Source organism: Centropristis striata, chromosome 21 (genome assembly GCF_030273125.1).
Source record: "Centropristis striata isolate RG_2023a ecotype Rhode Island chromosome 21, C.striata_1.0, whole genome shotgun sequence".
Taxonomy (NCBI): Eukaryota; Metazoa; Chordata; class Actinopteri; order Perciformes; family Serranidae; genus Centropristis; species Centropristis striata.
The window spans coordinates 26,879,992-26,899,052 of NC_081537.1; the positions used below are offsets into that span (position 1 = coordinate 26,879,992).

Consider the following 19,061-nt stretch of genomic DNA (forward strand, 5'->3'; position numbering starts at 1 on the left):
GAGTAAGTCAACACTGCCATCTTGTGGATAATAAAGGACGTGATCAAGAGTGTTCGAAAAATAGCCCACTAGAAAACATGGTAAAAAAAAAGAAGTTGCTTCTTTATTATGTTCTTCCCTCCTTTAAATAGTATCTTTTCATATAAATGTATTCTTATTAATATATTAGGTTGCAATAATCATCCACAAAATTTAAAATAAAGAACACTACACAAAAAGTGCCACTGTAAATAAGTCTGACATACACAAAAACACAATAATTCATGCGTCAGCATATATTGCAACCCAGGGCAACAAAATTTAAAATGAACCAGAATTCATCTTTAAAGACATACTATGCAGGAATTCTCACTTACTGTTTGTAAACACAACATTCAAACTTGACCCCTCCTCCTCCTCCTCCTCCTCCTCCTCCTCCTCCTCCTCCTCCTCCTCCTCCTCCTCCTCCTCAGTGCAATGAAAATTAAAGCAAACCCCAGAATCAATTTAATTTTGGAACAAACTTTGTCGGCTTCAAATTTTGCCTCGGTATATTTGTGTTTTTCAGCGATATGTCTGCTCTTTTGGTAGCTTTTTTACCAAAGAATAACGCCCAACAACACCGTAAACATAGTCAAAGTCAAAACAAGAGAAAATGACCCGGCACACACTTCTAGTGGGTCATAAGTGATGACTGAAAGGGATTACTTTTGATTGAGGCCATACGTATTCACATTTTTAGTAAATCCTGCACAGTATACATTTAGGTTGTCTACAATACACTTCACTTTGAACTGAACAAATAAATTAAATACATAATATATAATATACATTTTCAAATGCACTTAAAACAACTGTAAATAACAACAATCCTGGTCTGTGTTTTCCATTAATAAATTTGTCTAAATACATAAGAAAACTAACCCATCAAGTACATATTACACACAGAGCTTCAAAAGAGGCGCGCTCCTCTCACTGATGAGGAGTTTTGGCAGTTTGCACAGACAGCTACATGTTTTCTCTAAAGCAGTTTTTTTGTCGGAGAAAAAGCATCACCTTTGTTAAAATGTGGTGAGCACAGAGCTGTTTGATCAGAGGCATGCTTCTGTAAATCAAGGCACTCAGCATGGCCTATTGGCATCCCCTGCAGCCATGTGACACTCAGTCTTTACGTTCTTACTTAATCCTGTGTGGGTGACGCAGCAGTCTTCAGGTCCGGCTTCTGTTACTTTCTCGTTCCAAAGCAAGACAATTAACACCAAAGATTAACACCCGGTGAGGTGTGTTTTAAGCTACTTAATGTTATTTGGTTCACATATTGGTTGGGAGGCAGTTTATAATCACTGTGTCACATTGGAATCAATATGTGGAGCTCCTCATCACTGGGCTGTCTAGCCATGTGTATTTATAGCTGCAGGAGCCACACAGAGTCATGGGCATAATACTTCAGCGACGTTTGTATATTTTCCTCAATGAATAAAATCCAAAGAAAGCAAGCCAAGAGGCTTGAGAGTCATTAAAGTGTGCGAGTTGTAAATAGAAGAGTGTCTGCTGTTTGAGTTGGCTCTGGGTATGTCCTCAGCTTCACTCTCCGTTTTACTCAAAGGGTTTAAGCAGTGAACGTTCATAGCAGTATTGCTTGGACAGAGGTATACTGTAAGTTCACACCGACTAACACAACTGTAGAGTTGATCAGCACTGGTCCTTAAAGGTGCAACATGTAACATTTAGGCATCAGTACATCATCGCCACATCAGTTCTGAGACATTAGTATGGTTTCTGTAAACAACTGAGACCACTGCTGCTGAACAGCAATTTAAATGTAATGAGGTGAGGTACTTGTAGGAGTACTTTGCAACAGCAATAGAAGAATTTATGTTTACTGTAATGATGGTGCAAGTTAAAGGCTGCTGGAAAAATCACCTCCATTCTTTAGTCTTCTTTGGAAAGTTAAGTTCTCACCAGGGCCGTAACCAAGCCTATAGGAACAGACATTACAACTTTTATTTTGCCTGTTCTGATTTCAATAATGAATAAATAATAATAATAATAATATAAATAAAATATAATTCAATAATCTCAACTCTTTGGCAGCTGGCTCACACAGGGTCACAGAGCATTTTTCAGGAATACAATCTGACGAACAAAGCTAAATTTGAATTTTGAATTTTTTATATTTTGTCTTTTTTGTGCTGCCACAACAGAATTCTGAATTTTAAACTATGGTAATTAGGCAATTATCAATGCCTTAACAAAATAAATATAAATATAAATAAAATAAATTTGTGCTCTGTGTTACCACCAGACTATTGTGGTAATCTAGCTTGATAACATGTTGCTAGCTAGCAACTGACTCTTGCAACCATCAAGCTAACAGGTTAAGCTAGTAAACCACTTTCTTAACTTGGCTAGCTAATGTAAGTGAAAACTGTGACAGAACTTTAAGGGGTGACAAGCATGTTAATATCCAATTGTATCAGTAGCTGGTCATAATGCATCTTTCTGCTAATCTACTAATAAAGAAACAGCACGTAAACAGTCAGTGTAGAGAGCAAAAGAGGCAAACTGGTCAAAATGTAATCTTGGAACCTATCAGCTATCATTTGATAAATATTTAAGTTTTTATTAGCTTAGCTAACTAAGCTAACCTCTAGGTCTGAATATCCATTAACCAGATGTCTTCTGGCTTCACCAGAACCACAAAAAAAATGTCCATTTTCCCCAGAGACTAATGGTTGTCAGACCAATGCCAGCGGGTTTAAAGATTGGGTCTTTAGCTGCAAAGAAGTTAGCATAAAATCTTAGCTTCTTGGAATGATCAAATTAGCTAACAGGCTGTTTCCTTCAATTCATGTTACTGAATATGTTGATAGTCCAATTGTGTAAATTAGGGCTGCACAATTAATCAAATTTTAATCATGATCACGATTTTGGCCACCACGATTAAATTAACCTGATCGTCGGCGATATTTCCATTTTAAAATGCTGCTCTCTTGCATATGTAATCAAGCACTTTCTACACCAGTAGTCCACCAACCACCAGGGGGCGACGCATAGTTAAGATTTCATGTAGCTGCCTAAATAAATAACTAGCGAGCGCTAAGCAGGATGTGATGTAGTACTCTACAAGACGACAACACACGCCATTTGTAAAAGCTGGTGAAGCTGCTTTTCTGGTGTTATTGGAGACTTGTTCTTACTCTTCTTAACGAGCCTCTGGCCTGCAGCAGTCTTTCCCAGCTGCAGAGCCAGAGGGGATGTTAGCCCCTTAGCGTCCAGTCTGTGTATAGTGCTGCTTACCGATCTCTGTTTGTTTACAACAAGCACCGGACACTCTGTGCACACACTAAAAACTGTTCCTATTGTTTGTTTAAAAGTAGTGCAATAAAAATACAGATGTTTTCCCTAACACGATGAATAATCGTGATTAATAATCGTAATTACAATATTGATCAAAATAATCGTGATTATCAATTTGGCCATAATCGTGCAGCCCTAGTGTAAATGTATGATTAAAAAGAAAGTAGTTCAGCTAGTTTACCACATTACAATTTGAGTAATGGTATTGCAGTAAAATATGATAAGACCCAATCATAATTGTCAGGAGTTGTGTGAATATGAGGTGGCTAGAAACATAACTCTAAATGATTTTAAGAGTAATGTGGTTAGCATAACATGTTAGTTACATGATAGTATGTCAATGTGTGTGATATTTAGCTTTTTGTGGTGTTATGAAGTTTTTAACGATGGTCTTATTTTGTTTACAGTAATTATATTATTGTACCACATTTAACATGATGATGACCTGCTGATGTTTGTAAATGCTACACGCTGCTCCTCTAGCAGTACTCCTCTCCCTGTGGGTCGGGCAGGTCGTTGAGGTCCAGGAAGATGGAGGTGTTGGACAGTTTGCGACCATTAGTTGACAGATCCAGCAACTCCTCGGCAGTGCTCGGCACCGAGCTGATGTACATGTCCCACACCTGCTCCGGAGAGTCCAACTCCAGCAGCTTCTGCTTGATCTTCAGGTTCTTCTCAATGTTCCTGCGCTTGTGCTTAAACTCCAGGATAGTTTTGGTGTAGCGGTTGATGGTGGTGACTGAGGACGCCATGCAGGCTGTAAAGGAGCTCCACGCCAAACTAGAGGAAAGAGACACAAACAGTTTAAGTGTTTTTCATTCAAACTTGACATTTTTTATGTAGATCTATAAGATGATATTGTTAAGAATATTTGCTGAATAATGTATTTATTTAGGGGTGTAACAAAAAGGTGACAAAGATATAATTAATGTGGTTCTCCCTTATAGCTATTAAAACCGCTGTTCGATCAATTAAAATACAGGGCTAAGATAAGATGTTTAAATTGATTTTTCAATTTTCTTCCTCATAAGAATTTATCAGGCTTAACAGTCCCAAATTTCAAAAACTCACCAGTTCTGCAAAAATCAAACAAAACCACAAATTTGGCCGAAAAGTTTCCATCCCTGTAAGCGCTAAGATGTAATAGGTCCATGACTACCCATTGTCTCGACTTCATATTGTTTTGAAGGCCGATAGTCTGAAACATGTACCATTATACCGAAATCCCATTTGTGTGATAGCTACTTATTCTAAAAACAAAAACCCAATGCTCGGATGTCCATACAATCTAATAAAATACATACTTGAGTTGTTGATGTTCAGTTACTGGGTTAAAATGATCAAATGAAATATTCAACTAAAAATGAAGGGAATAACATTCAAGGGAGAATGTGTATTTTCCGGGTAACGGGCCATCAGAGTAATGGGCTCTTTCTTCAAGGATAACTGGCCCAAATAATGTTTTTTTTTTTTAGACAATTGCATGTTTCCAACTTTATGTCAACAGTTTGTGTTCGGTCCTTTCCAGATTCAATCTGACAATACCAAAAATCCCACTGAAAAACAGCCAACTTAATATGTCTAATAATGGAATGAATAAAGTGATTAGAGTTGTTTTGTAACATTCTGTCATCCACTGGTACCACAGTCTGCGCTGCAAGTATCTGCATTTTGCTAAATGCTGCAAACTTACATGTATGACCAGCTGTAGTCCCACGTTTGAGGTTTCCAGTCCTCTGGACCCAGACTAACAGTCAGCTGGAAAGCTGTGGTGAACATCATGTGGGCCACCATACCCAACAGACCTGCCACACAGAGACAAGAAAGGAAAAAGAGTGAAATTATTGTAAAGGATGTGATTTTCTGAGACCAATCAGTGCATTTCTCTTCAGCCACCACTTGGTGGCAGTGTTATATAATGCTAGACTGAATACCCATTGAAACGGCACAGTAAACCTTCCTTCTGTGGGTGCCATGGAAGATATGGACAAACTAATGAAAAGATATACCACATTTCCTACTATATACCACATCAAAGCCCCTATTGTCTGACAGGTGTTCTAATAAGTTTCTCTCTTTTCTTTGACCTTTGCTTGCCATTAAATTCTACAACACTACATTTGGGCTTAGTTACTGCCAGTGATGGAGGACTGCTTGGTACATTTATTGAAGTCCTATATTTAAAGGCATTCAAATCTGGCCCCTAGTCTTTGGCTTAACATAAGTGAAAACAAATCGCAGATCCGCTCTCGTTTTGGAGTTGAGCGTCCCTATATTTACGTTTCTTTGGTGCTGTAGATACAGACACCTCTACACAAGTCATACGTTGATTGAGAAGGATTATTATTAGTCGATACATTGTTTTGCTTTTAAAGGACAATCCTGCATAGTGTATCTTTAAGTGAAATTCTGATGAACCTAAATTATAATAGAGCTTTTTTATTTTTTATTTTGACATTTTTTGCCCTAATTGAACAGATGAAGGGTATAGTGGCGGACTAGAAATGGGGGGTGAGATAGTTATGACATACAGCAAATGCCCAATGGTTAGAATCCAGCTGAGGATGTTATGGTTACCATTCAGCTATTCCACGAAAGTGGAGTATTGTTACATTGTGTTGCTTACTTAAGAAAATGAGTAAATGCTCTCCCCCCACTGCTTTTTACTGTCAGTGACAGGTCCAATTTGTATTTAATTCTGAAGATGCAGTTTATTAAACAAGGTTCAGGAACAGAGACCACGCCTCAAAAACATCCCACTTCTGCACAAGCAGGCTACTTAAGCACACCAGACTCATCACCGTTGTTACTATCCCTCCCCCCAAATCCCCCCCCCTTTTTTTTATCTCTCAGAGTTCATTCACCTCTCTCTGTTTCATTACAGGAACCACTGGGGGGCACCATCCATATGTGTGCATGAAGAGAACCCTTGGTTCCCTTACGTCTCCACTCCTCTGGCCGACCCGAATCGTAGCCGCTCTCTACCATCCAACCGTCCACAAACCCGGCGTCTCCCCACATCCCTTCGTCTCATCTTCCCTTCCACCATCGCCCCTCAATCCTCCATCATCCCACCCTCATCCCTTCATCCAGTACCTCGATCTCCCCCAACTATTCACATGCATTAAATCTTTTCTAAACTCAAATCTCAAATTCTAAGTGAAATTGTAACTGAGTTGGCTTCCTGTTTGGACCTGATTTCATCAGCTGACCATGATCAGACATCTATATAAACAACACAGAAAAAACACACTGCACAAGAAAGTTATTGCAGCAGAATCCCACATTGAGGTTATTCTATGCGATTATAATTTGATAATCTAATAACTGATGTTATATTTTTTCTCTCCCATTCACTGAGCCCCCTGGTGAGGCATGCCTCCCACTTTGAAAACATCTATGTGAGAACATTCTTATATAATTAGGACCTAAGAATTTTGCAGTAAATTTGCAGTCAGTATACAACAATGAAGATACATTATTTGCTTTTGCTTGCATGCCAAGCCTCTGTCAGTGACTTACAAAGAGGATCAACTGGTGCAATAGAAGATGCAAAGGGATACATATGGCCATCATCCAATCTCTGTGCTTTTGTTTGTGAGATAAAAAGAGTCAAAGAGAGGCAGAACTGACTGGCTGATAAGCTCCATCCCCTGCAGTTTCTGTTGCTTCCCATGCCAAGCTTTCTGTTCTTGTACAGTGCATATGCAGTTTATAGTGATCACCCAAAGTTCATCGTAATTGTTGAAACAATTGGTTCTTTATTTCATGACTGTCAGATATAGATTATATCAGCTGTAGTTAGTTATTGTTGGGCAATTATCAAAGGCTAACTCTATGGTGTTGCAGACGATTTCTTTTTCTGACATTTTGTGAAACCAGAAACTTGAAAACATGTGCAAATTGGACACCGGCTCAGATCTTCTCTGCAGGCGTTACATGATGAGCTGGACGACCTCAGAGCCCGCTTCAGTTTCCAACGTGATATCAGGAGCTTTTATGTCCTTTTTTTCACCCAAACATGGTTAAAATCAGGAATACTGGACAGAGGCATTCAATCAGGTTTCTCACTGACAGAACAGGCTTTAAAAAACGGAGACGGATGAGGAAGAGGTGTGTGCACTGCAAATTATTTGTTTCTTACCAAGATTTAAAAAAAATAGATTTAGAAGTGTTTGATAATTTATCTTGTTTTTAGAGTTAATTTCTTAATTTAAGTTTTCAACATGCTTATTCCTAGATTTAATAATCTGAATTTAAGAAATCTTGTCAAGTGAAATTATCGGTCCATGCAGCAAGATAATTTCCCTCATATTCAGTGTTTTTATCTTGTTTTTAGACATCCCTTTATTGCAGTGTGCTTTATGGTGAATAATGCACAAATTGAATGGATTGCATTTCACTGGAATTGTGCTGCAGTGTAGCGACCCTGACCTTTGATCATTAAAATCAAATCAGTTCATCTTTGAGTCCAAGTGGATGTTTGGGCCAAATATGAAGGAATTCCCTTCAGGCATTCCTGAGTTATAGTGTTCACGAGAAATAAACGGTTGTTAGGTCACAGTGACTTTGTCCTTTGATGGTAAAAAAAATCTAATCAGTTCATCCTTGAGTCCAAGTGGATATTTGTGCCAAATTTGAAGAAACTTCCTGAGATATCGTGTTCACGAGAATGGGATGGACGGACAACCTGACTACATATTGCCTCCAGACATGGCACAGAGGCATAACAAAAATGTGAAAAAAAATCCTTTAACCGTTCTTTGTTTCACACAAACATGGTTAAAATACAGGAACAATGGACTGAGCCATTCAATCAGATTTCTCACTGACAGAACAGGCTTTAAAAAACGGAGAGGGATGAGGAGGAGGTGTGTGCTTTATGGTGAATAATGCACAAATTGAATGGATTACATTTCACTGGAATTGTGCTGCAGTGCAGCGACACTGACCTTTGATCATTAAAATCAAATCAGTTCATCTTTGAGTCCAAGTGGATGTTTGGGCCAAATATGAAGACATTCCTTACAAGCATTCCTGAGTTATAGTGTTCACGAGAAATAAACGGTTGTTAGGTCACAGTGACTTAGTCCTTTGACGGTAAAAAAATCTAATCAGTTCATCCTTGAGTCCAAGTGGATATTTGTGCCAAATTTGAAGAAACTTCCTGAGATATAGTGTTCACGAGAATGGGATGGATGGACAACCTGACTACATATTGCCTCCAGCCATGGCACAGAGGCATAAAAAAAAAATTGGAAAAAAAATCCTTTAACTGTTCTTTGTTTCACACAAACATAGTTAAAATACAGGAATACTGGACAGAGCCATTCAATCAGGTTTCTCACTAACAGAACAGGCTTTAAAAAATGGAGAGGGATGAGGAGGAGGTGTGTGCTTTATGGTGAATAATGCACAAATTGAAGGGATTGCATTTCACTGGAGTTGTGCCTCATATGATTTCACGAGACAAATAAAATTGACTGATACATTTTCATGCGGAGAGATCAAAAACATGACAGGCCTGCTGTTTGTAACGCTACAGATTAGCTGATTTAAGAATACTGCAGCTGGTTCTCTTTCACCCCTTCAATCAGTGCTACTCACTGTTCTTTTCCAAGTACACTTCTTCTTGTCTCATCTTCTTTCTTCTCTCCTAATCATTTATTTTTTTCTTTGTGTCTGCATTTTTTTTTCTCTGTGGTGTGCCAGATTTTATCATTCGAAGCACAGGCTCTGGCTCTCTTAACACCGGACTTCTCAGCGCCTATAAAATAGAACAGGAATAAAAACCAAGATGTGTAGCCAACCAATCCGATTACCACATAAGCCTCCCAAATCCCTGGATGGAACAAGAGCGCACCAGATTCAGCACCAAACACCTAAATTCCCATCTCATCCCTATCAGTGCTCATGTTTATTCCTAAAGATATCCCAGTGCAGTATTATCATAATGTTATGCAGATCAGAGGCAGCTTTGTGTCAGGATGAGTGGAACAAATCTAAGATCTGAGTCTTGGCACGTTCTGTGATGTGAAAATTATGCGTGCTCTGTTCACATAAGGTCAGTCAGGTTATTCCGTACAAAGTATTAAGTGTCAATCCAGGTTGTTTATTTTTAGTACCAAAGTGCTTAACAAGGACATACTGTACAGCAGCATAGTCTTCTTGTTCCATACGCTGTTCAGCTCTATTAGAGAAAGCAGTTTAGTGTCATCAGGAAATATTGTCAAACCATAATGGCCACTAGAGGGTGGTACGGTTCACCATCACCATCAAAGAAAGAATAAATTAACGAATAAGAGCAACATTCTCAATTGAGGTATGATTTATTTATATATGAATACCACAACCTTCCATTGCTACTTTTTCTCTTTTTCAGTTTTTTGAAGGAATGTTATGCATAAGCCTTCATAATCCTGAAAAAATAAAAGTAGGGATTCTGTTTGTATTGTAATTATTTGTTCAAGAATTAAGATTGACAAAAGGTATAAAGGGTAGTTGAGACTATATTTCCCAAACTATGGTACGAACTACCACATGTGGCTTCAAAAAATAAATCTGATTGGTGATCAACAGGACATTGTAAAACACAGATTCCTGCTATATTCAGTTACCTGGATTTTTTTTTTTTTAAAACTTATAAACTATAATTACAGCCTGACCATTGTATTAAAGGTTCATCCTTGAGTCCAAATGGACATTTTTAACAATTGTGGCAAAATTCCCCCCAATTGTTCCTGGGATATTGCGTTCGTGAGAATGGGATGGTGGTTTGGTTGCAGTGCAGCGACCTTGACCCTTGATCATTAAAATCAAATCAGTTCATCCTTGAGTCAAAGTGGATGTTTGTGCCAAATTTGAAGAAATTTCCTTTAGTTGTTCCTGAGATACCGTGTTTACATGGATTGGATGAATGGACAACCTGACTTACATCATGCCTCATGTGGTCATGGCTGCTGCCCGCACAGAGGCATAAAGAACATTTGAAAAAAAATCCCTGAACTGGTCACATTTGCAAGCGACTGATAACAAGGCATCAGAAATAGTTTTATCTGCCTCGGTATTTATGCCTTTTAGTGTATACTCATCTTTTTACCAATACCTTTTTCAACACCACCCTCTGCTTTTCTGCCTCTCATTTTACAACATGCAGTGCATCAAAGATAGAGTAGATGACTCTTAAAGTTGTCTACTATTTCAACTCACTGTAAGTTCATATCCCTCATTTTTAAGGCCACTGTGCTGAGATATAACAGGGATCCTGCAGAGGCAATGTTTGAGATGGGTTTGATCTTTATCCTGAGCAGTGTGAGACTGTGAGAGATTTTTGGGCATGTCAGATTGTCAGATGTATAAATTATATACTGATTATAAGATCTATAAATGGACAGTTTGGATTTTTTAAAGTGGGGTTGTATGATGTACTTTGGAGAACCAGACATTCATTCGTTTCCTGCCTGGAGCGCGTCTGGTTCTCCAAACTGGGAACGCACAGACCATCATCTACTGCCGGTAATAGATTGACTGTGGGTAAGTACCTCATACAACCCCACTTCAAAAAATCCAAACTAACTTTATGGGAACAAAAGCCAACGCCAAAAGCCTGGAAACCACTGATCTATTTCCATTTGACAAAACATTGTTCATTGTCATTATTATAAGCGAAAAACATTCAAATACTATACAGTTTAGGTGGCTTTGTAAACAGCTGACTTTTGTGTGCTTAGAGCTGTTAAAAACTATAGAAACTGCTGTTTGTACAGAATGAAAAAAAATTAATCACCCCCACTGGAACAACAACAAAAGGATCTCTTTGTCTGTCTACCGCACACAATGCTTTTCTTATACTCAAACACATTCACCCTCATCATTCCCCAGATGATTGACAGCTATAATAAAGGTTAATCTGGTCCCTTGTATTGTTTCCCTGGACCTCATTACCATAACCACTCTCAATCTATTCATTAAAAACAGGAGCAACTTTGAAATGTCTTTCTTAATTTAAACATTTTACATGCACACTAAACCCTTGTTATTAAGCTTGTGGAGCTGGTAATAAGCCAGCAGGTTGCAACAGATGCTACAAAAAATTGTGAAAATGAACATCTTTTTGACAAGGATAAAAACAACATTCTGATTGAACTTTACAAGGTTCAAATCCCCGTTTAGGAAGACAGCTCGCTCCTCTAGACAGTGAGTCACGCATAAATAAAACATTGAACATGTAGATGGGGCTGAGAGGATCACTTACTGTCGGACTGAAAGTTAAAATGCTGCAGCAAGGCCATGAAAAAATAACTCAGTCAAGCTTGAGTTTTGAGGCTTCAGCAGCAGCAGGAGAGCTTGCTGAGTTCAACTCCTGTCAGGTTAAAAATAAAAACATGTGGACACCCTGACTGGATGGTCAGCAGATCATTTTTGTTGTGATACACAGATACCGGAGAAGCTGTGAACTGCAAAAGCTCTGGGCTGCCCCTGCCAGATAGAAAATACACAGCCCAAATATTTTTTCTGGCAATATTTCTACCTATCAAGGTGGGAAGAGGCGCTGGAGCGGATTATTCCTTAAGGGAATTAGCGCTTGGTTGACACAGCCCTTGTTAAGACTTCTAGAAGGGCTGAAAAGACAAGTGGAGATAGTGAGGATAAATTCCACCTAGTTGTCTTGTTCCTGTGTAGATGCCAAAAACAGTTTGGGCTTCTTTCTTTTTCACAACCACAAACTTAGAGATCTAGGGCTTTCAGAGGATGGATGGCTTTCCTGAGTATATTGACAATAAGGGTGTTTCTCAGCAGCTTGAAGAGCTAGAAGTGCTCGCCATCCAATTGCCCAAAAATGCAATTGCTGAAGAATCTCGAACTACAACGCATTGGTTTTTTCTATGATGGGTTTTTAACCATTTTTATCAATAGTCGGGTGGTTAAAGTGGTTAAATTCAGCACTGAATCTGTGTAACAAATGGTATCAACACAAAAATGCTGAAACAACTTCTGAGACATGATGGACAATGGAATGACACCATATACCAGGGGTGGGCAACCTTTACTAACTAAAGAGCCACAAAAAAAGACAGAAAATCACGGAATGGAGCCACAAACCTTATACTGAGCCTAAAATGAAAATTAAACAGCCTAATAAGTCTAAATTAGCCTACCAACATTATTAATAGTCATATTGAGCATTTATTAATATGATTTTGAAAACTAGTCTATCTAGGGGAACTCAAAACTAAACTCAAAGTTGACAAAACTTAAAGGTTAAGGCGCTTTTGTAAGCTATGAAGCATCATTTTAGTTGACTTAAATGCCAAAACTTTTTTAATATGCTGTAAAAAGGCTATACAATTTTACAATTGAAGAATACATAGTTTTTGGTCTACACCATTGATAAATTAAAATTTTAATGTAAAAATATATAAATATAATTTTTTTTGTCTCAGCCACGGGGAGCCCCTTCAGGCGGCCTAAAGAGCCACATGAGGCTCTGGAGCCACAGGTTGACCACCCCTGCCATATACCATCATGTTTTAAGCCCTAATCCACAATTTATTTTAACCTGTTATTAATAATTTTTATTTCTGATTAATGAGTAGACAATATTCAGGTACCAACTTTCAGATTATATACACAACTTCTGTGTGGCATCTACTGTTGACCTGCTATCTCCCCCTGAACAACCTGTCACACCTCTGAGACAGATGCAGAATGGTAGGAGGTGAAGGAATATGTGACAAGTGTGAATAAAAAAGATTAAAAATAACTTAAGTGACAACAGATGGATATGCTAATGAGACACAGGGTTAGTTTAGCCATATGTGAATATGCACACTGAACAATTTCCCAATTAAGTGTTCCCATTTAGCTTTGGGTCAAATGCTAAATGACACATTGTAAATGGACTGGACTTACAGTATATATAAAGCATTTGTGCAGAACACCCTACAGTGGTCACATCCACCCACCAGAGAGCCAGAGATGCCTGGCAAGCTGCTCGCCTGCTCATATGTTCTTGCCAAAGGTTGTCTTCATCATACAACACATTAAGAAAGCATTGATGGTGGAAAACAGGCTTTTACATTTTTTAACTGATCAAAAAGCAAAGGGTTTCACTAGTTTTTTTTTTGTAAATTTTATTTATGCAAAGTTTTGGCACATATATATACAGACACATACAGTACAAGAAACATAGAAAAAACCCAACAGAGAAAAAATAAAAATAAAATAAAAGTAAACAAACAGATAAAACAAAACAGAAGCAACAGACAGCCAGCCACCACTTAATCATTAACGTGAAAAGAAAATGTGCACAAAAACATGTCGGTCCAACAAAATGCCCCCAATTGTCCGCTCATATGAAAAGGGCCAGAGATTGAGTCCAGGAGGCCCAAGCCAGAGGGGAACAGCAAAGTCTCATAACATATCAAGAAAAAATATATAATATATATAACATATATTTATATACAATATAATATAATAATAATAAAAAAATACTTAATAAAATAAAAATAAGAAAGTAGTGTATGTATGTATTCAATAAAAGGTCCCCAGATCTTTTTAACCCTATCATGAGAGTTAGACATAGAAAATCGAACCTCCTCGAGGTATAAACAGGAAACCATATCAAGGGTTTCACTAGTTAACTTGTGTGGCGACAGTAGCTTATAATGGAACTCTATCTCAGCTGGTCTGGGTTTGGGACCCCGCTACCCAACATTTTCAACTTCTCAAATATGTAGAATGAAAAGATGGTGCAGTTTGAACCTGAGATAGTACTGAAGGTAAGGTCCTCTGCAAAAGTGTGGGGCTTCTTTAACTTAGTAATATTATGTGCCACCTGGTAAGATGCCTGTTGTTGCTTTAAGCACGAAGAAGTAAGACACTTTTGTGTGTCCTCAGGTCTTGAAGTCGTCTTTGAAAGTGCTCAACAGGTTTATCTTTGAGAGAAGGGTGTTTTGTTTCCAAATGCCGCTTCAGTTTTGACGCCTTCATGCTTTCAACACCTCGCTGCACAAAACACACTGAGGGTTTTGCCCTCTTTTGTCTTCAATATAAGAAAATCCATATCTTGTGTAGTCGGTGTTGCGTTTCGCCATGCTCAATTAGCATATGTAAACAAACTTTTCACGCGTTTTCAACTATGCTGTGAAATGGCGGGTGGGTACATTAGCATTACAGGACATTATCGGGTAACACTTTACAATAACCATTATTTATAAATGGTAAACAAATAGTTTATTAATGTTTAATCATCATTTATAAACCGTATATAGGCCATTTAGAATGGTAAATACATATTTTATTAATGTTTAACTAACTACATCATTTATAAATAACAAATAGATCGTATATTAATGTAAGTTTATAGTAACTTTACCATTAACAAACAATTAAATTATAATTAATAGTTTAGCAATGGTTTTAGTTGCACTCAATATAACATTTTTAACACCATATTAAGTATGTTAATGATATTGAAATGATTCATATACCTTTAAGAAATTGGTCTAAAACATTTAAAGATTAAATATGTATAGAACTTTGTAAATGGTTAATTATTGGTTTATAAACCATCTATAAACATAATTTAGTTGTTATTGTAAAGTGTTACCCATTATCGCCACCTACTGTTAAGGAGTGTGAATAGACATACTCAGTTGCATAAAAAATCCCGTTCAGAATAACACCACAGGATTTTTTTGCCCAAGCAAAGGCCCGTGACCCACTGAAAATCGGTCCGCAACCCAAATCCACCAGTTGAGAATAACTGCTATAGAGGTACCTTTTTGATGGCATAAATAATAAAAAAAAAATCACAAATATATAATTTCATTTTTCTAAATGTAAAAAGTGTAATGTGTAATTTCCTAAAACAGCTGGGCACTTGTTTTACCAAAAGTTGCTTGAACACGGGCGAAAAAAAAAGTGCATTGTTGGGAACTATTTTTAGTGCAGATGAAAACACATGTCCCCCTTCATATTTCCAGATATCTGCATCATTTCACAGTTTTTCTTTGAATTTCAGTTGTAGTTGTTTTAAGTTGCTGCTGTCAAAAAACTCAACACTTCTTGATTTTGCAGCAGCATAAGTTTAAGTTTATGTTTATCCACCTTTTGACAGTTGCTCCTTTCTCCACTATCCACTTTAACCACAACGTCAAGCGTTTTAAAGAGCGTTGTTACCCGCACATCTCACGCAGCAGATACGTTCTCATTTTAACTCATGCAGCTGTCTGCACCGACTGTGCTGCTTGTGTCTCACGGATGTAAATGTGACATTTATTTACACTTCAGGTGTATTTTTGTAACGACACTTGCAATAAATGGCAAAAAAAAGCCACTGAATATCTACATTTGGCGAGCCAGGCGTAGCAGAATGTGCTGTCTCTGCACAGAGCCAGAGAGTAGCACACTCTGCTCCGGTTTGTAATCACACAGACTCTCCCGTCACTTTGGCCCAGCAGCTGGGAAGGTAGACACAGGAACTTCTTTTGTTTGGAGGAGCTGCAGTGTTTATTCATGAGCAACCTGTAACCTACATGCTGCATTTACTGCCACAGATGCCACAGAAGGTTTGGCTGCTCCTTTGCTGCTTGACGCTTTTAAATTCTCAAACAAGACAGAACCAGAATCGGCACTCGAAAGCCGTTGTCATGTGAGCGGGACGTTGACGTTCCGGGTCTAGATACGGGGTGAGACACTGCTTCAAGTGCATAGAAAGCTTGATTTGAGCTGCTACTGGTAAGAATACATGTTATGTTGAGTGGAGTAAGTCAAATATAGCAGTAAAAAACACTAAATAACGCCAATCATTAACTCACTTTTCCAATAATGTTAAACACAACATACATTCAAACCACAAAAACAATATAGAGCATTATGATATGCAGTAAACCAGCAATTGATTAACTGTATGCAAAAAGCAATAAGTGTTTTGACAAGGTAACAAAAGAACTCCATGTTTTTTGTGCAACATAGTTTCAAAAGCCTTCAAAATAAAAGCACTGCGGTTGTGTTGATTTCTAATTTCCAGGTAACCTCATGCGGGCCGGACAGGGACAGCTAACAGGCCGGATGTGGCCCGCGGGCCGCCTAATGCCCAGGTTTGGGCTATGTCGTGAAATGGCTAGTTTTGCTAATCTGTGCATATGTTGCTAATGGCGTACTGCTAAAACTTTCTCTTGCGCTTATGAACTTTGGCGCCATATTTCATGCATCAATCCACATACAGTAAATTCTGCAACAACCGGACCATGACCCTTGTATCCTGACACTTTCTTTCATAATTTCCTGACGTCATTAAAGAAGAAATGTCATATCCACTTCACTGTACGACAACAACAGATAAATGTCTCATGACACTAATGAGGCACCAAGCAGTTTGAAGGGTATTTATCCAGCAGGACGAGTCTCTTCATTGCATCACATGCCAACCAGATCAAAGGGGTCTTCGCTGACTCTGTACTTAGTCTAAAATCAAAGCATTAGTCAGACTAGGAGAACCCCGTCTCCAATGCCAAACTGATCAATATGCAGCTTCATGCTAATCAGGGTTTAAATGCCATGTTTCTAAAAAGAGTTTCTCCAGATCTTTGTCAAAGAGGTCAGAAGCTTTGTTTGCTGATCGGGGCATTTCTTTTCAGACATTGTGCTGGATGCTTCAACGAAGATAAAACTTGCTGATCTCAAGATAGTAAAGATCGCAATATGATACTGGCTTAAGTCTTTTAATTTAATTTGTACTTTACTCTCCTTACCCAAACCCAACAACGACAAAGAGATAGCTTGGCATCACCAGAATGATCCACAAAAGCATATTAGTCTGGAACCCCTCAGTTCATTCTTAATTTCCAAGGGGTATTATCAACAGGTGCCTCTGAATAAACCTTCAACCAATCAGAGAAACGATACATGACCCCCAAACAACCGGAGCAACAGAGCACATGATGTAGCGCTGAGTGACACATGCAGGTTTGGTGGACGGTGCTTGGTCCGTCACATGGCGGCCTGGTCACAAACTTTCTAAAATTACAGCTAACGCTATAATGCGTTTCGGAAAAGATTTGAGTCGAAATAGTTACAGAATCTTGATTCATATTTGATCATAGAGACACAAAAAGACTACAAGGGGACCAAAACAACTACACAGAGACCACAGAGACACTCACAACAACTCTGAACAGGAGCAAAACCACCACAAAGAGACTCAAAACAACTACAAAAAGGCACTTAATGACTACAAATTGGTAAAAATCAAGATATAGATAATCAGATATGGATAAATAAAAGAACTACAAACAACTACAAAGAGACACAGAATGACCACAATTAAATACAAAATCGCAGAGAGATGAGTAAAGATTACAAAGAGGCACAAAGTAACAACAACAACAACAACAAGAGGATAAACAAGAGGATAAACAACTACAAAATCTGTGAGAGGTTATGGGGCCTTTTGCCTTGGGGCCCATTGTCTAATAATCCACCCATGCGTATGCTGAAAGGAAGTCTGTTGAGTTTAAGACATGTATGGAGCTGCTACTCATCATGTGCATGAGGACAACAAAAACAGTCCTATCAATGTTGTCACATTATTCCACTGATCAGCAGGTACCATGACAAGATATGCTGCAACAACAGAGGCAGGGAAAAACAAGGCTGCAAGCTAGCAAACATGGGCATATGCAATACAGGTCTTAAAAAAAGAAGCTAATTGCAGATGTTTTATAGGGAAGGATATCCACTTGACTCATTTTTTAGAGCTCAATGAAACACACAATGTGTTTTAATGTATAATTGATTGGGTATTGCTTGAAATAGCATTTGTTTGTTTACAAGAAAACTCCACAGGGCAGCTTTTAATTTAAGTTTTGGTAAAAGATGGAATCGGCTCATACTTCTTGCCCCAGTCCATACTACCACACTATTTATTATTCCAGAAAAAGAGTTAGTCCCAATACAAATTATGTCAAAAGCAGTGCCAAAAATACCAATGCCTTGTCCTACTGCATAATATTGCAAGCCAACATGCTTTTCTGGCTTTTCTGACCAACAATACAGTTCGTCACATCAACGGAGCCACAGAGAGACCTCAGACATATAATAGAAATGACAATGAATATACGAGCAAGATGGGCAAAGTTCAATGACAAAGTAGTATGTCCCAACTGTGTGCATGCTGGCTGCTACAGTACGTGCTTAGTAAGGGAAGCATGTTTGTGAATGCAGGTTTTTTTCCAAATCTGTACGATCCAGACTGAGTGTAAAATAGTGCCAATATATTAAGTATAATTGTCATATTTTCCTTTACAAATAGTTCTACATTTTGAAAAATATGCTAATTTGCTGTCTTTGAGTGAGATGAGAAGATCGATACCACTCTCCTGTCTGAGTTAAGCTAGACTAATAGCTTGGCTAATAGCCTAGCTAACGGACTACCAAAGAAGCAGAGGAAACAGCTAATGAATACAGCTCAGGACAGGGTTCTTTCTTCATAATAATGGTGAAAAATAATGGTGAAAAAGTTTTCTTCAAACTGTGTTGTTTTATTTTGCACTAAAATTCTTAATTAAATGAGAAAATACTCATTATTTATTATTATTATTATTATTATTATTATTATTATTATTATTTATTTGTATGTAAGTATGGGATTTATTCCACAAAGGAGTATACAAATATTATTATGCATATTATTACAGATATGAAATGACCTATATACC

General features: G+C 38.0%; 1 protein-coding gene across 1 annotated transcript in view; it reads right to left on the reverse strand.

Moving 5' to 3' along the window:
* Positions 1–444: 444 nt before the first annotated feature.
* Positions 445–19,061, reverse strand: part of gsg1l2b (gsg1-like 2b) — a 32,246-nt gene continuing 13,629 nt past the window's right edge. Inside the window, exons 4-5 of the mRNA XM_059325415.1 lie at positions 5,033–5,144; positions 445–4,119 (exon numbers count right to left, since the gene is read on the reverse strand). Of these exons, the coding sequence (XP_059181398.1) occupies positions 3,819–4,119; positions 5,033–5,144 (413 nt within the window). The 3' untranslated portion in view covers positions 445–3,818. The remainder of the gene's footprint in view (positions 4,120–5,032; positions 5,145–19,061) is intronic.